The sequence below is a fragment of the Equus przewalskii genome, chromosome 10 (genome assembly GCF_037783145.1).
Source record: "Equus przewalskii isolate Varuska chromosome 10, EquPr2, whole genome shotgun sequence".
Taxonomy (NCBI): domain Eukaryota; kingdom Metazoa; phylum Chordata; class Mammalia; order Perissodactyla; family Equidae; genus Equus; species Equus przewalskii.
The window spans coordinates 24,750,325-24,773,338 of NC_091840.1; the positions used below are offsets into that span (position 1 = coordinate 24,750,325).

The 23,014-nt window shown below is 47.9% G+C and overlaps 1 protein-coding gene and 2 long non-coding RNA genes across 19 annotated transcripts in view; 2 read left to right on the plus strand and 1 right to left on the minus strand.

Moving 5' to 3' along the window:
* The first annotated feature begins 237 nt into the window (after positions 1-237).
* LOC139073907 (uncharacterized) lies at positions 238-1,263 on the plus strand. Its single transcript, XR_011523064.1, has 3 exons — positions 238-362; positions 743-858; positions 1,133-1,263. It is a non-coding gene; the product is annotated as an uncharacterized lncRNA (long non-coding RNA).
* A 6,402-nt stretch (positions 1,264-7,665) lies between these two features.
* Positions 7,666-19,158, plus strand: LOC103559306 (uncharacterized). Of its 7 annotated transcripts, none has more exons than XR_011523058.1 (6): positions 7,691-7,888; positions 8,470-8,551; positions 12,542-12,662; positions 13,140-13,215; positions 13,372-13,502; positions 17,540-19,158. It is a non-coding gene; the product is annotated as an uncharacterized lncRNA (long non-coding RNA). The 7 variants fall into 7 exon arrangements; XR_011523060.1 differs by having other exon boundaries at positions 7,740-8,033; XR_011523062.1 differs by lacking the exon at positions 8,470-8,551 and having other exon boundaries at positions 7,669-8,033.
* Positions 8,649-23,014, minus strand: part of TTLL6 (tubulin tyrosine ligase like 6) — a 47,408-nt gene continuing 33,042 nt past the window's right edge. For 7 of the 11 annotated variants that reach the window (XM_070560594.1, XM_070560598.1, XM_070560602.1 and 4 more), the window contains 3 exons: positions 18,206-18,569; positions 17,468-17,736; positions 13,078-13,799 (listed from right to left, as the gene is read on the minus strand). In XM_070560594.1, coding sequence (XP_070416695.1) covers positions 17,468-17,736; positions 18,206-18,569 — 633 coding nt within the window. In that variant the 3' untranslated portion in view covers positions 13,078-13,799. Of the gene's footprint in view, positions 9,895-13,077; positions 13,800-17,467; positions 17,737-18,195; positions 18,570-23,014 lie in introns of those variants that run through there. The other 4 variants (XM_070560599.1, XM_070560600.1, XM_070560597.1 and 1 more) reach the window with 2 other exon arrangements.

Below are 23,014 nucleotides of genomic sequence, written 5' to 3' on the forward strand. Positions count from 1 at the left end.
CTTGACGTGACAGAACCACAGTCACATTTACATAAAGAAAGCTGGAACATTTGGGGAAAAGCTCAATTCCAACTCCCTCCCCTCCCCCCATTTTTAGCCATACCAGTCAAATGAAGGAAGGGTGACAGAGGAACGAGATTCCGAGGGCCCTGCTGGGCTCACTCTGATCTTTCCTTCATTCTGCAATTTCTTTGGAGGGGATTGACAATGGGTAGTGGAATCCCCAGGAAGGGAGAGAAAGGAGGAAAGGGAGGAAATTGCTGGTTTGGGGGCAAATCGAGTCCGTTTATAATTCCTGTGCTGTTTGGATCATTTCAGTCTCTGAGAGGCGGCTCTTTGAGGAGACAGAAGGAGCCTGGGAGGTTGGCTTGCTGGTCCTTCTCCCCGGAGCTCTTTGTGGGGGATCCGGGGCGGTGGGATCTCCCTGTCCTCCAGCATTCCCTCCCCCAGCCCAGATGTTCCCCACCCCCAAATTGGGCCACGCTTATCTGTCTGTTCCCCCTCACACAATGCATCCTCCAGGTTTGCCAAGGATCCTGCTGACCAAGAAACCATCCCCAAGATCTCTTTCGTGACCCCATTCCAGCAAATCTCATTCATCTTTCTATGCCTCAGTTTCCCTAAATTTTTAGCGAGAGAGACTCAGAAGATAGCTGAGACACCGGTCTAGGCAGAAAAGGGGAGGATTTGGGTAAAGTTGTAGGGAAGGGGTTTGACCCCAGACCCGTGTTTCTCCTGCAAGGGTTGGCGTCGGTCGCTGCTCGGTCCGGGGATGCCGAGAGCAAATGCCGAGAGACGCCCCCCCAACCGAAACGGGTGGAAGCAGAGGACCCAGAGGCCGCCCCGCTCTCGCCCCAGGTGAGAACCTCAGACCCGCTGCCTTCCTCACCATCTCCTCGGATAACCGGCCAAGGGGTCGACTTTCTTTTGACTAATGCGTAGGAGCCAGTCCATCCCCGTAGGATTGCCCGAAGCCGGCCCCGCGGTCGAGATGGGTCTGCGGAGCGAAGGGCTCTTTGGTCCCGGCCCTCATCTCTCACCTGGGGGTGAGGGGAGGCCGCAGAGGGGCCCAGAGGGAGGCATGCCCCTCCAGGAACATTCCTTCCCATCAGGGGTGCGCGCGTGCTTTCAGGCCCGGCCTCCATTCTCAGATGGTCCTGGTTCCTCCGGAGGCGCCCACCCTCGGGCAGCCCCGCCTGCGTCTGCCGACTCCCGGCCGGGTCGCCGCCGAAACAGCATCTCCTAGAGCGGGCGCCTCGGGTCTCCGGCGAAAAGGCACGCAAGATCGACGGAGCCGAGCCGACCTGGAAAAGTCGGGAAGCCCCGCAGCAGTACATATGTTTCAACTTGAAAATGAACGGTTAGAGTTTGGCTTTAATTTTTCGTCTGAAGGGTGCAGTTAATTTCCCCTTTTCGTCTTCAGTCGGAGATCTCTGAATTATAGACCTGGTCCGGGAGCCAAAAGAGTTAGTTTCCATTCCCCCCCCCCCCCCGCCCCCAATAAATCTTATACTCGCACTACCAGCTGGTAGGAACTGCTTTCGAATGGTTCTTGTTGAGTTCAACTCCCCAAACTTGCTTCATTAAAAAATCTCTTTTTATTATTTAAAACGAATTGTCAGTGGTCTGATTTTTATTAGTTCTAATTATCTAGGAAAAGACTACATTTTAGTTGTTATAAAGGTTGTGTAGATCAGAACCGAATAAATGGAAGGGTAATTAGTTTTTAATTTTTTTATGTTTTCCATCTTTCCATAATAGGCTTTTATTACCCATATAGTTAAAAATATTACCCATATAGTTAAAAAGCTTAAAATAACAATTTCCAGGTTTTAATCTACCTTTTGAAAACTAAGTAATGTATACAAAAGGTAATGTATACAAAGTTAAAAAAAAAAAGTAATGTATACAAAAGGACATACATTGAAAAGTAGTTCTTCCTTGCACCTCTTACCTCATTTCTCCTTCCAGAAGCAACCGCTGTGTTCAGTCAGCTGTTTTCTTATGACTATAGCGTTTAACACAAATGGCACCTTTCCACGCACAAGGCTCTGTATGTTGCCTTTTATTATTATTATTTTTTAAAAAAGACGTGTTAAAGATGGTTCTGTATCTTTACTAATGCCTTTTTCTTTTCAATGGCTTCATTTCGTTGTATGGATGTGCCATAACTTATTTAATCAGGTAACTATTAACAGATATTTAGATTGTTTCCAATTTTCTCTTCCTTTGTTGCTGCATTTGCACACAATATACGCTGTTCTGTGAGGATATGCAAGTATATCTGTGTGATATATTCTTAGAAATAGGCCATTTCAAAGTCCTTGTGCATTTTTTAATGTCCCTAGAAGTTGAACCTATTTTCATAGTGTTGGAGCAATTTGTATGTCCTTTTTTCAGAAAACTCTGTTCACGTCATCTCACTTTGTTGCTTTTTGTTCATCTAGTTTCTTACTAATTTGCTTTTATGATATCTTACTGAAACGCGAGATTGTGGCTTTATTTTGTCAATGGAGTTATGCGTGTGAGGAGTATTTAAAATCTCTCTCTCTATTTATAGTGTTGGAGTTTTCCCGAAAACTTTTTCCCGGAGGTGGACAGAATGGATGGAATGGGGTGTAGATTATTCTCACTTGGATTTTTCTCCTGCAGAATTCTCTCTTTATTGGAAAATGGGGAGAGATTTGTTTTTTCTCAATCATTTCCTCATCTTCTCTGACTCCCTTAAGATTAGAAGACCCGAAAAGGCTGGCCTTGGACTGTGGTGGGAAGGGCATGGCGGGGAGCGCCGCAGAACTAAGACCTCTGGCCCGGCGGCGCCGCGCCATCTCCTTCCCTCTAGGTCTCAGCCCGGGGCAAACCGCTCCGCAGGTCACCAGACTTTCACCCAGGAGCACACAATACTCTAGAAAATCAATCGGGGCGAGGTCTAAGACATGAGCCTTCCAGGCACCTGGCACTTGGGCTTTTGGAGATAACGTCCTTCCACCCTTGCAGAGGTTGACGGTCTGTGTCTCGGCCTCCAGTTCCTGGTGAACTGAGAGAAAGCAGCCAGTGCCCTTGGCCATCCGGGACCTAGTGATCGCCATGCACTTATGTCCTCAGAGATCCAGGGTACAGAGGAGTGGGACAGCTAGGACTGGCTGGGGGCGGGAGGGTCGGCGGGGCTGGGGTCGGCGGGGCTGGAGTCGGGAGTGAGGAAAGCAAGCGAAGAGTTGGAAGGACCCGAGGAACCATCGAGGCCGCGTCCGGCTCTCCCCAGTGGCGCCCGTCACCTTCAGGATCCCGGCGCTCAGCCAGCTGCCCCTCAAAACTGCAGGCTGGCTCCGCGGTCCCGGCTGGGTCGCAAACGCAGCCCTTTTCAGTCGCTCCAGGTTTCCCCGTGGCGTGCCCAGAAGCCATCGCCCGTGTTCTGCTGGGAGCCTATTCTCCAGTTCTGAATTTCCACCACTGTCCGGAATTCTTTGGAAGACAAAATGTTTTGCGTGCATTCATCGTACCTGAAATACCAGTCAGGAAACTGGGCAAAAACGTAGGCAGATCTTTAGAGGAAAGGTCAAGAGACACTCGGGCCCTGCAGAGTTCCACCGTGAGGAGCCAGGTCCACCCTAGCGAGGCGAGGACACCGCTAACGTTTACCGAGTCGTCCCCGCAGCCGGGACTTGGTAACAACTTCGAAGGTGCGGGCACGTCGACGTGGTAAAACGCCTCACCGCAGTGTCTCAGGTTTGAACACGAGATACACTTTCCCCAAGATTTGTCATGGAGTTTTATCCCTTCAGAATTGTTGGAAGTGAGTTATGGATTTGGTAACTCAAATTTTCAAGTTTTCTTTTTAACGTTATTCAGATAATGACATTATCTATTTCTTTTTTTGTCAAAAAACCTCTCCCAGGAGACACTTAAGGGTCTTTCTTACTTAATTTCCGACCAAACGACATTTCACTTTTTGGTCCCATTATTGCATTATTTCAGGTGAGAAAATGTTCCAATTGGTCTAAATAATTGCTTGAATTAGTGTAAACTGAACATTTGGGCTTAACAGCTCAGCTCCTGCATAGAAAGGGAGGTGGCCCCTGGGAGAAGGAAGAGCTCCCCTTGCCCCCCGCCCCCCCCCCCCCAGGGACCCTTCTGCCCTTCCCTGTGGATGCCACTTCCCCCTGCCCCCATCCTGCCTCCTTGGTCTGAGCCGGTCTCCCAAGGATCTTTTCCAGGGGCCCTCTCCTTGGGAGAAGGAGTGAGGAGAAGAGAGGTAGGGGAGAATTCGAGGGCAGAACTGGTGTCACTGGCGGCAGTGGGGGCGCATGAAGCAAGCAGCTGCTGTGAGAATGACCAGCTTTCTATGGGTGGCTCCCTCCACCCTGGACAGATGGTCTGTGAACCTGGGGCTGTGACCCACACGGCCTTTGTCCACGCTTCGTGATACCAGGGGAAAAACACCATCATCCTCAAGTTTCCCAGCAACAGCTTGTTTTGGTGTAGACACTGTCTCCTATCAATATGAGGTTTTTTTTTTTTTTTGAGCAAAGTCTAAGAAAGCAAAGGGAAATAAGAAACTGAGAACATTATTCGGTTACACAGTCCCAGTGGACAATCCAGCACTTCTCCCTCCCCCCATACTCAGGGTTGAGCTGAGAAGGATTTTAAGCTTCAGTTTCTGAAATTGCTGTTGACATTCTCTGACATCAACTTCCCCTTTCTCTCTCTTAATTTTTACTGTTTCCTGGAGCTCTTCTGAGGCAGAGTCTACACCGGCAAGGAGAGTTGTGATGGGGTAGAGGGTGAAGGAACACTATTTTAGGCCAACTGGGTCTCACAGAAAGTTGGTTCCAGTCCAGAAGCATGAGGCTGGGGGAGAGCATGTGTGGCAAAAGGCCTGATGTGTGGTGCTCCGAAGGCCAGCCCCTGGGAGAAATACAGACACACACCCTGGCGACCCCTCAGCTCTGGGTCGGGGAAAGGACAGGCAGAGAAATCTAGAAAAGCAAAGAAGTTAACGATGTTTGGCCGTCTGGGGGCTTATCAGTGTGCTGGGGTCAGGCGGGGGCCGAGGCGACGTGCTCAGGCAGACGCGTGGGGTGGGGGCCTGCGCAGGTGAGGAGGGGCCACCCTGGGGGCTGCCTGACCCAACCTGGGACCAGTTGGCGGCTGGGCTCGGGGACGGGCCTTTCCGGAGCCTCCAGGTGGCAGGAAGGGGGTAGCTGGTGAAATATTAACCCCTTCTGGGTTCTGAGGGCGGGGAATCAGTCCTTGGAGGACCTGGAGAAGGAGAGGGAGGAGGCTGCCACCCCTTCTTCCCCGCAAACTGGGATTCACTTCCCAACCCTCCGAACCCCCAACCCCTGGGCGGTGGAACGGTGCAAGTTCTCAGGTTTCCTCTGCCTCCTGGCTCCTCCTCCCCAAGAGAGAAGAGGAGTCGCTCAGCCCGGTTGGGGGGTGGGGGGAGGAGATCAGAAATCTCCTTCCGTTTGGCAGGGGATGCCTCAGGCAGGGCACAAGTCTTAAAGTGAACAGGGGGTGAGCTGAAGCGGTTTATGGGAACCCCCTCTCCACAGCCCTGAACCTCAATCCCGACAGCCACTGTGGGGTGGGGACACCCAGAGCCCCCTCAGCGGTCTCCCGCGGTTCAGCGTGCGTCCGGGCCTGGCCAGTGCTAGGGGAAGGAGGGCTGGGTCTCGGATCTCGGGAGGGATGCCTGGCAGGCTGGGGAGTCACGGAGGCGTTTACTGGTCGGGTGGGGTGAAGTTTCCCAGCCTCCATCTCCGCACCCTTGGCCACGCTCGGAGCGAGTGGGTGGGGTCCCGCCTCAGGTATCTTCCTGCGGTGAAGCAGGTTTCTGACCTCAGTGCCATCCTGGCCTTGCTCCGGAGGGTAAACATCCTCTGCACGTTGGAAACTGGTGGGACTAGCAAGGCGAGGGGGTAGCCAGGAGAGGGAGGGAGGAAAGGAGTGGGGCCGAGAGGAGGGAAGTTCTGAAACCCTCTTGCTCTCTCCTGCTAGGAATCCAGCGGTGGCCTTCCTTGGGGGCAGCCACTCTGCCCACTCCAGGCCAAGGAAGGAACATCCCTTGGGGCGTTGTTTCTCTCGTCCCAGATAAAGATAAAGTTCACTGGGGCCTCTCAAGCAACTTTGGAAATGGTCCCAAGCTTGGGGGATGGGGGGAGCAGATAAGGGCTGGGAGCTACCAGCCTGATTCCCAACCCCTCAGAATCACCTGAAGGACATCCCTCCGAGGGGAGACTGGGAATCCGTGAAGGGCTGAGGGTGCATGCAGGACAAGAGTGGAAATCTTCACTCCTTAGGAAGGACTTGGTCACTAAACTTTATGAACCTGATTACTATGGCTATCATTTTTAATGTTGAAGAAGGTGTGGAGGGAACCTGTTTGACTCCCAATTCGAAGCCATTCTTGGGCCATAAGCCCAGGAGAGAGAAACTGTGAGGTCAGACAGATCCAGCATAAGCCCGGATCCCACTTCCCATCAGCTTCGGGTCCCAGCAAGTGTCTTCATCTGCCTGAGCACAGTCTCCTCGCCTGTAAAAGGGAGATAATCCTACAGCTACAGAGGAGATGCTGGAGTCAAATCAACACAGGGACGCACCTAGCACAGCATAACCCAGCTCTCAGCGGCTGCAATAGTGTCCCGCTAGCCTCAGCTTCCTCTCAGACCTTGCCAAGGCTTCCATTGCACACGTCCCAGAGAAACCTTCTGCCTCATGCCCTCTGCCCAGTCGCAGCCAAGTGACTAGAGTGACTGAGAAGCGAATCAAAGAAGAAACACCCAACTCCACTCTTCTCCACAGCCCCCTGAGCAGAAGGAAGAGAGGGAGGGAGGGAGGGAGGGAGAGAGGGAGAGAGCTCAGGAGCTCAGTTGCCTTTTCTCTAACGTCCAGGAGACAGCCCTCCACCAAGAGATCTAACGACTCTGAGAAGGGGCAGATGTAGCAATTTGTAGCTACTGTGGGCAGAGACACTCCCAGCAGCCTGTGTTTTCAGCACCCCATTTACATGGAAGACAAAAATAACTCAGGAGAGGGACCTGGCTGAAAGCTCTTCCTGGGTTTAGGACATCAGAAGAGCTTCTTGGAGCTCATCTCCGGACTAGCTGTGAGCCGGATTTGCTGAGCGTGTTTCCTACTCTGTGAAACCGGGGTAACTGACGTTCCTAGCCTGTCTTCCTCTAGAGTTCTTATGGGAGCAGCGACAGGAGGGAGGTGACCCCATTGGAAGGCTCTGTTCCCCTGCGTGGCTTTAAACTGATGTTCATACTGGAAACTAATTCCGAGCACACGGTTCAAGTTCAAGCAACCGTGGTCCCAGAAGGGCCGCACCGAGGTCCCGCGTGGCCTTGGAGGCACCGCAGTGTTCTGTCTTGTCTCCGACACATATTGGTTTACTGCGCCTCTCGGACCCAGTTTTCTCATCTGTAAATGGGCATCGTAGCCCCCTCATCGGGTGGTTGGGGGGATAATAAAGCTCGTAAAGTGCTTTGCCCCGGCGCTTGGCACATAATACGCGCTAAATAAACCCCAGTGACACGAATTCTTAAGTGGATACCGGAGGAAGCCGATTTCCCTCCTCCTGGGGAGCCGACTCCACCTCGGCGGCTTTGGGAGGAGAGCGACAGGGAAGCGGCGGGTGGCGGCCCCGCGCTGAGCGTTTCCACTGCGCGCGCAGGCGCAGCTCCCCGCGCCTCCGTCCTGCTTCTCCCGGCCGGGGCGGATCCTCCGCAGACCTCGCTGGCGCGAAGGCCCGGCTTCTCCTGCCGGGAGCCCTTGGGCCCCGCGCAGCCGGCAGCTGCAGGGCCGAGTTCCCGGTCCGGGCGCCGGTGGTGCCGGGAGGCGCTCGGGCGGGACAGCGCGTGTGAGGGTGTCGGCGAAGCACGCAGTGAGTAACGGTCGACCCGGGATTCCTCTCCGCCGAAGAGCGCGGGGCTCAGCGCCCCGGGTCAGCCGTACTCAGAACAGCAACACGGGCCTGTGTCGTGGGGAGCGAGGTGTTCTTCTCCCCGCGTCCTAATCTCCAATTCCCGGCAAGTTCGCCCGGCTGCGCCTTTCCCACGCGCACCTTCTCCAGCAGAATCTCCAAACTAGTCCCGCACAGGCCTCGCTCTCTCCTGGGGACCCCCAGCCCCACCTGCCCTCTAAGTTTTCCCTCCAGAGACGGGGAATAGAGGACTTGCTCCAGTCACGCCCTCCACCTCCACTTTCCCGGGCTCCTTCTGACAAGTGGTATTTCCCGGCAAAGTCCCCAGAAGCAGAGCAAATGAAAACGCTAGGAGAAAAAGGATTGGTTATAGGATCCGAATCCAGTAAACGACTCCTCTTTCCTTCTCCTGTCCTTCCCTCCCCTCAAAAAGGCACGTTGGAGAATAATCAGGAAATTTCAAATAACCAGGAAATCTGTGGAGGAATGGGGACCCAGAAGGGAACAGCCAATCCAACAGCTGGCTTTTCTTCTCTCAATAGGAGCCCAGTCCTTCTATCGGATATGAATATAGCTACTGTGCATCTCTCCACGAAATATAAATTTTCCAACGAGGCGGCAAGGGTATGAATTTTCATAGGTACCTCGGATCCTAGAGACATCAAGAGGCTGCAGGTCATAAGAGGGTCTAACAAGGCCGTGTCCACATACAACCACGTTATTACATGAAAACCAGAGATATTTATTCAGATCTTTCTTGTTTAAAAAAGGGAGGAAAAAAGTCTGTTGAAATATCCAAAGAATTGAAACTATTCGTAAATATATTAATCTCACTGGGCCTCCGGTTGTGCTGGTGGGTGTGGCAGACAGAATCACGGATGTCAACTGCTGTGTCTTGGTCTAAAAACAAAAATACGCCCCCCCAACCCACCTTTGAGCCTCTGCTTCTCAGCTATGAAATGGAAAGAACTCAAGTCCCCTTTAGACTGTGGGAGCTCTGCCAGGAAGGGACTGTGGGAATTGACATGGGGGGAGGGAATGAGAAGTGCAGCAGACAGTGAGGCAGAGGCCCCGAGACTAAGTCCTGGCTCTGTGTCTTTGATCTCCCCTGGCCTCAGTTTTCTCATCTGGAAGATGGGGATAATACTGATCTCACAGGACTGCTGAAGAATAAACAAAGGAATAGCCGTGAAAATGCTGTATCATTATCAGACTCTCCTCAGTCTGTGCCAAATGAAAGACCATGGCAAGGAGAGCAAGGGTCCAGCTCGGACCCCAGCCCAGGGATGGGTATGAGCATCCCCATGGCTACTTGATTCCCTATACGTGGGCTTAGCTGGCTCAGTCTCTCTCTCTGCCGGATCCAAGGGGGAAGTGAGAGTCCATTGCAGTGGGCCGGCCTCAGCCCCTATTTGCTTTGGCCATGTTGCGACGGCCCTGCTGGGTTTGCCAACAGGATTTCGGTGTTTGCTCTCCCGCCTGGCATGGCTGCTGAGGCAGCTGGCATTCTGCTCCCAATTATCGTGCTGACCAATGTTGCTCACAGCAAAAGGGATCTGTCTCAGCGCTGCCTGCTCCACTTCCTGCTGCTTCTGCCCCCTTCTCAGACGGACAGGGTCCCTTTTTATTATCATTCCTAAGACTCCTAGGCTTGAGAAAGCAGGGTGGTGGAGAGACACCACAGTCACAGTCTTTTCCTTTAAATGGCTGCCCAAGAAGTACATTCTCAAAGATTAAGAGGAACCAGGAAATAAACCAGGAAAAGAACTCAATGAGCCAGAGAAGCCAGGCACCAATCCTGGATATAAAAGGACTTGTTTTGCTCTTCCACGTTTCTTTCCTTGTGCCTTTTTGGAACAGTGGATGTCCGGGAGTAAAGAGGAAGGGGGTCCTTGCTGAAGGTCACCCCAGACCAGTCAGAGCCCATGGTTTGGGAGAGTTATGGTGGAAGCGTGATTGGCAGGTGCCTGATGGGAAGAACACATGCTCAGAACAAAGACAACCCCTCCCACCCCAAGGCAGCTCCTGGAGCCTCCAGCCACCTCCCCAGCACACCGTGTATGCTCGGAAACATGTAACACCCTCTATGTGACACGTGGCCTGCTTGGCTTTCTGACGCTGCTGGTTAATAACTTAAGAGTCATGGCAGGAGAATGCAAAATAATTTAAAGCAATGCTTCATAAATTGCAGTTCCAAGGTCTTCATTGCCTTCCTAACAATTTGCAAAACCCGTTTTATTGCTTTTTTAGATTCCTTGAGTTGAAATGCCACTGTGTGCTGTAATTAAGCTAAGTGACATGCCAGCTGTAAAGACAGGAGTTGTGAATGATTACATTCAGCTCATGTAATAACCCAGGATGGGTCGGGGACAACGCTTGGAACAGCTGCCAATCTGCCTGACTCGCCTTCCCTGCCAGAGTAGAAGGAAAACTGGAATCTGAAATCGCCTTTTAAGGCTGGGGGAGAGTTCCCTGGCCTGTTCCAGGTGTGTTAGGGGCTGTCCAGTGTGGGGTGAGCCAGAAGTGGCTCCCAAACAGAGCTATGCATCAGAACCCTCTGAGAGAGCTTTCTAAATACAGGTCAACACCCCCACCCCTGACTAATTTGGGCCGGGGGGTGGGGGCCACATGTCGTTTGAGCTGCCCAGGTAGTTCTGAACCTGGGGACCAAGAAAGCCTGCCCAATCAAGATGGCTATTTTTAACAACTTGGTCTTTAGGAAAATCATTTTTGTGTTTGGAAACCTTTCCTTCAGTATTGCTCTTTTAAATCCATCTGGGGACAGGAATTCATACAGCAGCTTTATGAAACAGAACCCGGATCTCCATCCTCCAAAAGCTCCTCTTCCCAGTGTTTCTATTTTCTCTCAGGGGACTCCGTTCTTTTGAAGCCATCTTTCTTGCTCCCTTTCTGTTCTCCCCTCCATTTGTCCAGCTGCCACGTCCCAGCTCTACAGTGTTTCTCTCACCTGCCTCCTGCTTTTCCTCCCCACAGTCAGCCATCCTAACAGGGGCTGCAAGGGCTTGACCCTGGGCCATCATCCGAGCCTCCTAATGCTCTCCCACCTTCAGTCTCTTGCCTTGCCAATCATCCATCCTACCATCTACTACCAGATTCATCTTTCTAACACTGAAATCTCTCTCCCATTCAAAAACCTTCAGTGGTTTCCCATTGCTCACTTGAACAAGGCAAACACTTCCCAGGATAACATTTTAGACCCTCCACAATATTAACTCATTCAGTAAATATTTAATGAATTCCTGTTATGTCCGAGGCACTAGGCTAAACTCGGGAGATATAAAGATGTAAAGACGTGGTACGGTCCAGTGGGGAGACAGCCATGCAAACGAGTCCACCATCATGAGGAGTGCAGTAATGGCAATTTAAACAAAGGGCCCTGGGGTCACCAATATGGTCTCTTAAGCTATCTTTCCCCTGTCATCTCCCAATTTTCCTTTCTGGTCCAACCAAATTGGACTAGACTACTTCCTGATCATGTTCAGGGTTGTTATTTTCTTCCAGGCCTCCATACCTCAGTCCCACACTTCATGTCCACTTTTTAAAATCCTATTTATTTTTCCTGCCACCTCAAATATCGCCTTCTCCAATGAAGTGGACTACATCCTCCCAGCTGGGTGTGTGAGGGCATTTCCTTCTCATCTACTGACACTTTTTTAGTCGCACTTAACTCAGGATTGTTCTTCGTGGACCTGTCTTACTGCACTGCACACTCCACGGGGGCAAGGACTGCCAAAAGCATTTTTTGTCCCCCACAAGCATTCAGTAGAGAGTTGCTCTGCAGAGCCCTGTGGGTGAAGAGGCAGGAGGTGGGGGGGCCTAGGAAGGCCGCCTGCCGTTTTGCCTTTTCCCTGGATAATCCAGAGCTGTTAGTCTCCAGGCAGGACGGGCTACATCATTTGGCAGGCCCAGTGCACAATGAAAATGCAGGGTGCCTTGTTCAAAAATTATTCACAATTTCAAGAGCATTAAACAGAGCATTAAACCAAGTGCAGGGCCCTTCTAAGTATAGGGCCCTGGTGACCGCATAGATTGCATGTCCATGAAGCTGACCTGTTTCTAGGATCAAAGGTGCTGGTACCAAACTGTCCCTTGGGAAGACAAATAACTCTGACTTCACCTTATTAAGAGACTTCCTTTTTATCATCAGGAACCTTGGCTGCCTGGAGCTGGTGACTAGGGAGGAAAAGGCAGAGCTGTAGAGCTTCTGGGAAGCCCCATTTAGCAAGTCTTACATCTTCTGCCTGGGCCGGGTTATGATGCATGACAACCTGATAGTGACAATGGGAGAACCGGCCTCAGATCAGTCTATTTTGAGCCTTCTAAATGGCATCGAGAATGGGCTAGTGAAGGGGTAGCGGGGGACGACTTGAGGTGACAGTTAAGCTTTTACTAGTCTGCCCAGTGATAACCAGGGCTTCCTTCTTCTGCCATCCAGGTGGGCCTTGACTTAATTACTAAAAAGAACCCTACACTAGCAGCCCTTGAAAACCAGGCCTAGGTGGAGCAGAAGGTGTTGTGTACACGTGTGTGCTTTACAGTTGGACACAAATGGCTTGAGTCCAACTTCTCCATTCAATATCTTACATACTGCAGGTCTTTCGCCTGAGGGGTACTGTAATCTTCAAGCATCCCAGAATCCCCTGACATCCTTGAGGCCAGAAATTCATTCCTCTGGGAATCCATAAGGCAAAGCTGGGTCACCATTGTGAAGCAGGTGCTTGACTACAGACCTCACCCTTCTTCCACCCCTTCCCCATACTCCTCCTCCAACGCTCTGTCCAGGGATCTGACTCAGGAAGGTCAAGTGAGGCAAAAATCTTGGGTTACATTCCTGGAGAGGGGGGAGATTGAACTGGCAGAAAAAGTGAGATGTCATGCCTGGAGGCTAGCCAGGGTCCATGCTGGGCAGAGACACGGCAGCCACAGCGCCCCCTAAAGGGCCACCTGAGGCTCTGGGCTCCCAGCAAGAGGGTAGGGCTCACTGTAAACCATTCATCCAAAGAAATTCTTCAAAGGCTCCTGACACATTTTCAGTGGATTTGGAGCTTTCTTAACGAGGGGATCTCGGGAGAACTGTCTCTTCCCCTCCCCGTCCCATTCTCACTCTGGATCAGGCTCCTTGTCCCGGCATTGAGCATGGCAATTTATTTTATTAATGTACACTTGAAGGGAAAATGCATCATTTCTGCAGGTCGACGGAAGAATCACCTGCAGGCTAGACACTCTCACCTCTCCTCTGTCTTCGCTGGCGGGATTGAGTTGGGCTGGTAAGGGAGGCAGCAGGATGACGTTTGGGCACTGAGGTGGCTGGGCTGGGAGAAGGTGTGGTCTTTACCTGGTGAAGTTACAACTGCCCCAACTCCCTTACTCAGGGCCCAGAGTTCTCCATCATGCCTAGCCCTTTCTCTCTTTTCTCTTTGCAGTTGAAGACCAGCTGACACAAGCCTATTGGTGGACGGAGGGCTTTGAACTCCTGGAAATTTTGAGTCCTTCTCTGAACGCTCCTCCCCTCACATTGCTGTATCTGGGGGAGAGTTCTGGATGCTGGTGCCACGTGAGTGACCCATAGGAATGCCACTAGTGGGGCAAATGGGGTGTGTCCTGGGGCAGCACCAGTAACTCCCAGAAGTCATGGTCCTACAGCGCTGTAAGCTAACTGGGAAGACACAAAAGGCAAGGCTGTTGGCCTCAGTGGGGCTAAGGGGAGGTCATTACAAGATCAGGATATCTAGCTGAGGAAATAAAACTTTCAGTTAATTCTATGGACATTATAGACACTGTAGGAAAAGATAAATCATTTCCTGGGAGTAAGAAGTGGAAAGGGAAAAAATGGCAGAGATCCAGTCTGATTCTGGAAAAAAGAAAAAGATTTTTCTTAGATTTTCCTTTAAAATGGCCACTAGAATATTCACGTCAATGAACTCATCATTACCATTCCCATCTAGAGGGTCAGGAATTACTCAGGTGACTCACATCCATAGCACCAGAAACCCAGTTTACCTACACAACATCATCTTCCTGTATCCTTACAGCCCCCAAATTGATAGGGATCATTTAAGAGTTGCCAACATGGCTGGCTGGAGATAAGTGGTAGTGGTTAAGAGCACAGGCTTAGGAGCTCTCACTGTCTGTGTGCCCTTGGGCAAGTTACTTAACCTCTCTAAATCTTGGTCTCCTCATTTGAAAAAAGAGAATAACAAAGGTACTCACCACAAAGAGTTGCTTTGAGGATTGATATAATGTATGCAAAGCTTTTAGTACACAGAAAGCAAGTGTGTCTTGTCCAGTCCATGCTGGGCTCATCACCATCAGCACAGTATTATTATCATCATCACCATCATTATCATCACCATCATCGTCATATCACTGCAGCTACCACTTATTCAGTAAGGTGCCAGGCAGCCCATTTTAGCAAGTTTTTAATTATCACTAAATTCCTACAAAATGGGCCATTTATCCCTTAAACCTAACTTTTCACGGATCTGAAACCCTGGTCTCAGTGACCGACCCACTGTGAAAGTAGACCCAGAGGAAAGATGATGAGATTATAGTGATTTAAGCAGGAAGATGCAGGAATTTGTCAGGGCTCCATTCCTCACATGGGTCAGGACAGGCTCTAAGTTCATGGCAGAGTGGAACAGAGGAAGAAACATCGGGCTCTTTGTCCAGAGCCCATTACTCGTGTGAGGTTGTACCAGTCATCTACTGTCCCCAAACCTTGATTCTCTTCACCTGCAAACTGATGATAAGATAATAATATCTGCCCTGCCAACCTCACAGCGTGGACCTGAGGATTACAAGAGATATGGTACGTAAACTTGATGCATGGAAGGCGTTATTATTACACCTCCCAAGTAATTTGGACCTCTGCTCTGCTCTTTCCTTGTTTCATTCAAACACTACGTATTATGCAGAAGCCCTATTCCCACGCCACATTTGTAAATCAGTGTGTTAATAGACAGGCATTCAGCTGCACATAATTAGACTTTGGCTAGTTTGCCTTGTATGTGTAGTCCATTATGGTCTGATTAGTCGGGAATTTTTAGAAGCCATTATTTTACCTAAAAGCAGAGGGCCTGCTCTGAGATCTGGTGGCTCCACAGGAAAATCTAGGAGGCCCTGCTTAGTCTTGGCCATCTCTGCTACCTGCGGAAATGCCTTCAGCAAAGAGCCATTTATTATGCCCTCAGCTCTAACTGAAGACTAGTATTAAAAATGCCATTTGAAAGAAAGATAGTGTGGCTTTAAGAGCTTGGGGCTTGGGAATCAGAAACATCTGACTCAGATCTTTGCTCCCCCACTTGAAAGCCGTGGGACCTCCTGAATGTTAAGCCTTATGCTCTTTGGTCCTTAGGTTTTTTCTTTTCTAAAGTGCACAATTGTGATTGGAAGGAAATTAAATAAAACACATATCGAGAAGAGTGCTGGCACCTATGTGGTAGGCTACCAAAAAAGTATAATTATTACCTTCGTTAAAATTCATAAAAAAAACATGTCAGCGCCTTCAGTCATTGTCCGCTATGGTAGTAAAAGTCTATAATGACCACATGACAAACCCCTCTTAGAAATTAGAGCCAGGGAAAGAAGTACGTCCTAAAGACCTATGTATTTGCTAGGTGAGTAAACTTATCTTTACTCCTTTAGGAGGAAATATCAAAAACTCTGCCTACAAAAATCCCAGAGTTTCTCAGGGAGTCTGAATCTAAAGTGGACTTTGCTAAACAATGACACAAAGAAGAGGCGTCTCATGTCAGACCAAGATGCATCTGAGGGAGAAGCTCTCCTCACTCCCAGCTCGCTACAACCCAAAGCTGGTGCTGAGTAGCCACTCACGAGTGCAAGCACATACAGGGATGTGCCGAGAGCTCAGGGGATGGAGTAACCAACAGAACCAGTCCCAATCTTTGAGGAGTGCCTGGTCCGGGTTGGGAGTTGGGGGAAGGGGCAGGAATGAAGGCCCTGACTCCATGGAGACCCTAGTTTGATGGTGGAGACATAGTCTGTGTCCTTAGGGAGTTTCTGTTCTGACTGGGGAGACAAAAAAGATCAAAACAGAATGCTGTGTTTGGCCCTTTCTGCTAAGAGGTTCAGAGCCAAATTCAGTGGTCAATGCAGGAAGCACTCGATCACACCCTCTTAACATAATTATCTCCTCCCTTTCTCCGTGTGGCTTCTGATCATTACAACTTCATTTTAACAGTCATACTGAATCCAAATTGTCACTGTAAGCTGCTACATGACCTCCCTTCTTTTAACAGTACGAGCATAAATAGAAATAATTAGGTAACCCTATCTTTACTTAAAATTCCAGTACTGGAAAATAATGAACCAAAGATAGTGCGAGTGGGTTTGAGCTCCGTAAAGATCGGGGAGTTTTGTTCCAAAAACAGGCCCACAGGCCAGGCCTGGCTGTCACAGATCCCTCTGCCCAGGCCTGAGTGGCGACGGAGGGCAGTGCTCGCTACCACACTGGAGAGACTTACGCAAAAGACAAATTCCCAGGGCTCCATCCCAAACCTCTTGTGTCAGAATTTCCAGGGGTGTGGCCTAGGAAACCAAAGGCTTAACAAGGGCCCCCACATGATTTATACCATCAGGGAAGTTTGGGAAACACCAGGCCCAGTTTTTCTCTAAGGGTGGTGAGAAGACCATCAGAATCACCTAGAGGAGCTTCTTAAAATGCAGATTCCTGCCCCACCCGCCGCAGGCCTATGGAATGGGAATTTCTGGGCGCAGGCCTTGGAATATGCATTTTTATGCTGAATATGCATTCATCACCCAAAGTGGTACCTATGGGCTGATGTTTCCTCGCTGGCCCTCCTGCGGTGTGAGCCACTGCTCTTGAGGGGGCCAGGTCAGACTGTCTGGTCACAGTCTGCTTTAGGTGGCAGGAGCAAGGGAGATGGTTAAAATGTATAGCCTTCTTCTTTAGGCAGCTAAACATCACAAATCCCTCTACTATACATGAGGCTACATGTAGAGCTCTCCTAAATTTTACACCCACCTTCCTCAGAAGCACTCAAGTTCTGACAGAGGGCTCCTTGCTATCTCTTTGGGCCTTTCACAGAGTGGAGTCAAAGCTTCAAGTCCTTTGTTTCCAAATCTTCTCAGCCTCCACTGTCCTGTTGTTCTGCCCCCTCAGTATACACCTTGACAGGGCCAGCTTTGGGGACAAGCGACCTGGACCTAGGCCAGGCGGGCACAGCATGAAAGGTGTGGAAATCAATCCCTCATGGTTGACATGGTTCTACTTCTGGGATCATCAGTTATGACTGTCTTAATTTTAGCCATCAGTGGAAGACAAGGCAGAGTGCACTTAAGCAGTGGGGACAGATCAGTCACAGCAGAAATAGACATTGCAAAGGGGTCACGTCTTGACTGAGGTTAGTCCTAACCGTCTACTTACCTTTATGTTGTCATCGATCCATCCATCCATGTGCCTACCCAACATTCCATAAATATATACACATAGCGCCTGCCAAGGCACCCGAAACATTAAGGGAATGTGGGTGGGCCTACCTACTTCCTCTCACATCCTTTTTGGCCAGAGATCAGGCAGTGACGGTATGCTTCCTGATTCTGTCTACACAGGTCCCTCATAGCACCTGTATGGCTTCGGCCGGGCCTTGGATCCAGGCGGGCTGGAGTGGCCACCACCAGCAGATCATTCGGAGAAACATCTTGGCCGTGAGAACTCTGCAACAGGAGGAGGGAGGAGACGTCCAGCTGCCTCTTTTTGCCAGAGCTTCGCCTGTGGAAGTAGCACTCCTGGGTGAGGGAGGGGTGTTCTGGAACGGCAAAGTCATTGACATCATCAAGTTGTGCTGCTGGCCTCAGACAGATTCCTGGCAAAGGCCACCTCCCACCAGGGTCCCCTGACCTAAAACTAGTGGAAGCTCTCAAATCAGAATTAGCCATTACTCCTTTCTTCCAAATAGTTTCTCTCCCTGATTTTTCATACTGAATGCCCCCAAGTGGCACAGGCTGAGCTGACTGGGCCTCAACCGAATGAGAACCAGGAAATGTTGAAGAGGGTACTGAAACATAGCACTCTATTTTTATTTTTCTTATCTTATCAATAAGACTAGAGACTCCCTAAGGACAGGGACTAGTCTCCACCATCAGACTGGGGTCCCTCTGAGGGCAGGGACTGCAGCGCCCCCCTCAGGCTGAGTGCTCCCTTAAGATGAGGACTGGTCCTATTGGTTACTCCATCCCCTAAGCTCTTGGCACATCCCTGTACACACCGGTACTCACGTGACTGGTTACTCAGCTTTGGACTGTGGTGAGCTGGGAGCAAGGAGAGCTTCTCCCTCAGTCGCATCTTGGTGCACAGCTCTGACATCAGATGCTCCTTCTTCATGGTATTCTTTAGCAAAGTCCAGGTTGGGTTCAGACTCTCCAAGGAGCTCTGGGATTTTGTAGGCAGAGAAATTTTTGATATTTTCCCCTGAATGAGGTGCTGGGAGATTTGATGCTGCTTGTACTTAAAGGAGACCAGCCTGTCCATCTCTGGGCTACTGCATTCAGAGCTTGTTGTCACGGTCACGCTTGGCAGAGACTCAGGAGAGTCTGAGACCTGGGTAGTGGATTCTGGGGAGGTTTCTACTGAGGTTAGAGGCTGGAAGAGAAAACAGTCCAAAATGAGATTGCAGAAAGCAAAGGGCTCCTTCCTATGCCATTCTTGATAAAACAGAGTAAGAGCTGAGTTCATTGGCAGCAGGAAAGATTTAGGTTAGAATAGTTTCCTAATAATGAATTGGTTAAAGGTTAGGGCAGAAGATGATGGGGAATGCCCACAGAGCCTCCTCTGGAGGTCTTTAAACATGAGAGAGGTTTCAAACAGTATCTTGTATTCAGAAAAATAGGTATTATTTCACAGCTCTTAGACTGGCAAAAATTAGAAAGCAATCAGTGTTGGTGGGATGTCTGGGTATAGGGATTCTCGTGCACTGCTGATGAAAGGTAGACTGGTACAGCCATTCTGATGAGCCATCTAGAAATACTTGGTAAAATGGGATTACAAATATCCTGTGACCCAGCAATTCCGCTCCTAGGTATACATACTAAATAAGTTATTAGATAGCTCCTTTAAAAAAAGTATGTACATTAATGTTCCTGGAAACATTATCCACAATAGGTGAAAGGTGAATACAACCCAAATGTCCACCAACAGATAAAGAATCGATAAACGAAATGTGGTAGATATATACAATGGAATATTATTCAGCCTCAAAAAGGAAAGACATTCTGATACATGCTACAACATGAATGAATTTTTTTTCCTTCTTCTTCTCTCCGAAGCACCCCCAGTACATAGTTGTATATTCTAGTTGTGAGTGCCACCGAAGCAGAGCACATGAACTTAACCACTCGGCCACGGGGTGGGCCCCTGGATGAACTTTGAAAACCTTATGTTAAGTGAAATACGCCAGATACAAAAGTAGAAATATTGTATAATTCTACTTATATGAGGTACCTATAGTAGTCATAAAGGCAGAAAACAAAAGAGAGAGGAACAACGTAAGGCAGAAAAAATATTTGAAGAAATAATGGCCATAAAATTCTCAAATTTGGTGAAAGACATTAATTTGCAAAGCCAACAAGCTCAAGAATCCTAAATAGAATAAATACAAATAAAACTAAATCCAGACACATCATATTGCATTTCAAATTGCTAAAATCCAGGGATTAAAGACAGCAACCAGAGAAAAATGACACATTACATATAGGGGGAAATGTTATGAATACAGTTGACTTCTCATTTAAAAAGAAAAAGAACTTTTTTTTTTTTTGAGGAAGATTAGCCTTGAGTTAACATCCACTGCCAATCCTCCTCTCTTTTTGCTGAGGAAGATTGGCCCTGAGCAAATATCTGTGCCCATCTTCTTCTACTTTATATGTGGGACGCCTGCCACAGCATGGCTTGATAAGCAGTGTGTAGGCCCGTGCCTGGGATCCAAACCAGCCAACCCTGGGCCACCGAAGTGGAGTACATGAATTTAACCACTACATCACCAGGCCAGCCCCCAGAACATTTTTTAAATGCTGCAAGAAAAAAAAATATCATCCAGAATTCTAGGTCCAACTAATATATCCTGAAAAGTGAAGACTAAAGACACTTTCAGATAAACAAAAACAGAAAATTCATCACCAGCAGATAGACATGCACTACAATAAATACTAATAATATGTTAGTTCAAAAGAAGGAATAAGTTTCCTATATTTAAAATTAAGTACAACTTTACCTCTAAGTAGATTCTGAAAGCTGAAGATGCATATTGCAAGCCCTAGAATACTAAAAAAGAAAATGCAAAAAGTTCTAAATAAAAGAAAACAGAGGAATTAAAACTAACAAATATCCAATTTTCAGTTAACCCAAAAGAGGGCAGAAAAGGAGGAACACAGGAAAAAAGGCAAAAACAGAAGAGATGAATAGAAAAACAACATGCTGGATGCAGACCTATGCACCGCTTATTGGGCCATGCTGTTGCAGGATCCCACATACAAAGTGGAGGAAGATGGGCACAGATGTTAGCTCAGGGCCAATCTTCCTCAGCAAAAAAAAAAGAGGAGGATTGGTGATGAATGTTAGCTCAGGGTTAATCTTCCTCAAAAAAACCCACAAAACAAATAAAATTTCAACCCTAAATTCAATCATATTAATAATTGTATTAAATGAAAATAGAGTAAACACTCCAATCAGAAGGCAGAGGCTGTCATACTGGGTGTCTTAGGTCTGTCTATAAGAGATGTCCTTTAAATACAATGAGAAAAATGAGTTGAAAGTAAAAAGATTTAGAGGCAGGCCCGTGGCCCTAAGTTTTCACGCTGTGCTTAAGTGGCCCAGGGCTGTGCTGGTTCAAATCCTGGGCGCGGACCTGGCGCCACTCATCAGGTCATGCTGAGGCAGCATCCCACATACCACGACTAGAAGGACCCACAACTAAAATATACAACTATGTACTGGAGGGACTTTGGGGAGGAGAAGAAGGAAAAGTGAAATCTTAAAAAAAAAAAAAGAAAGTAAAAGGATTTAAAAACAAAGATATATCATGCATGCACTAGTCACAACCAGCAGGAGTGGTTATATTAATATCAAACAAAATAGATTCTAAGATAAGGAATATTATCCAGGATAAAGAAGATTTTATTTCATGGTGATAAAAGGTCACTATCAAAAAGATAAAATGATTTAAAAAGTATACCTAATAAAAGAGCTTTAAAATACATGAAATAAAAACTGACAGAACAAAATATAGAAATAAACAAATCCACAATTGTGGGTTGAGATGTTAACATCCCTTTCTCAGAAATTAACACAAAAAGGAGACACCAAATTAGTCTGAATACGGAAAATCTGAACAATTATCAACCACAGTGATCTAACTGACACGTACAACACATACTCAACAACCGTATAATACACATTCTTTTCAAGTGAACAGGGTACATCCATTGAGATAAACCATTTGCTAGGCCATAAAATAAGCCTTGATAAATTTTAAAAACACTGAAATTTTACAAAGTATGTACACTAACCACAAAAGAATTAAATTAGAAACTAGTAACAATAAGCTATCTAGAAAATTCCTAAATATTTAAAACTTAAACAATACACTTCTAGATAACCCATGGGACAAAAAGGAAATTAGAAAACATTTTAAACTGAATGATAATAAAAATGTAACACACCAAAATTTATGGTATGCAGATAAACTAGTGTTTACAGAGAAATTTATAGTGCTAAACACTTATATTAGAAAGGAAGAAAGGCTTAAAATAAATAATCTAATTTTCCACTTTAAGAGGCTATAAGAAGGTGATTGAATTAAACTAAAAGCTGGTAGAGAGAAGAAAATAATAAAGATAATACTGAAAATCAATGAAATGGAAGGTAAACTGTAGAGAAAATCAACAAAGCCTAGCATTGGTTCTTTAATTAATAAAATTGATACACTTGTTGTAAGATCAAGATAAAGAAAGAGGAAACACAAATTACTTTTATCAGCCATGACGGAGCATATCACTATGGATCCTGAAGACATCAAAAGGATAACGGGAAAATCTTAAGTGACCAGAAGAAGTAGCAGTTTGGTTCTTGTTCTAGGTAAGATGGATTAAGTATGTTATATCCTGTCTCTCCCACCGATTGTACCTATAAAACCTGCACGGAATGCATGCATAAAGTAGCTCTTTGAAAATTTTGAAAAGTAAGCAGTAGCAGGCATATTGGGAAAGATGAGAATTCAAAGTACCAGCAAGGCAGCAATGAGTTGACTGTCTTCCTTCCCGCGTCCCCTGACCTGAACTCAAGGCAACTCAAAACTCAGAAGTGGGTACTGGGGAGTAGACAGAGAGATCTCTAGGAGAAACCCTACAGTTTTGGTTCAAAGACCTTTTTTTCTTCTTTTCTTTGCTCCACTCTCTTGAGCCCCCACCTCCATGAAATCCTGACGTAGTGGCAGCAGTGGCAGCAACAGAATCACCAGCCGGCCTGAAAGAACCTGAAGCTCTGAGGGAGAGGAACCTTCCTCTCCAAGTGGAAGAGCTGCGGTCCCAAGAGGGTGGAGTGACCCCCTAATACTTTTTTCTCTCTGTGATCTCCTGCCACTTGGCCCTGGAAGTAGGCATAGTCACAGGAAGTGTGCCACAGAGCAGGGTAACTAAAGCTCCAGGCTTCAGGCCAGAAGCCTCAAAAAAAAAAAAAAAAAATCAGAATCAGAAAAGATGATACGAGGGAGATTGTGGAGAGGAAGGAACTTTGGAAAGTGACTCAACAAAGTGGCTTATGGATTCCTGGGCTCACCCCAGAGCTAGCCATGTGCAACTCTGACCCTAGACAGCTTACCAAAGACTTTGAGAACTGGACTAAGGGACAGATCACCCATGGAAAAGATCTGCCATGCAAACACTAGTCAAAGGAAAGATGCAGTGACTCTGTGAGTATCAGACAAGGTAGACCGCAGAGCAAAGAATTACAAGTAAGAGAGAGAAAGAGACATCACATGACAATAAAAGGGTCAATTGGCCAAGACATAACAATCCTAAGTGTATACGTAACTA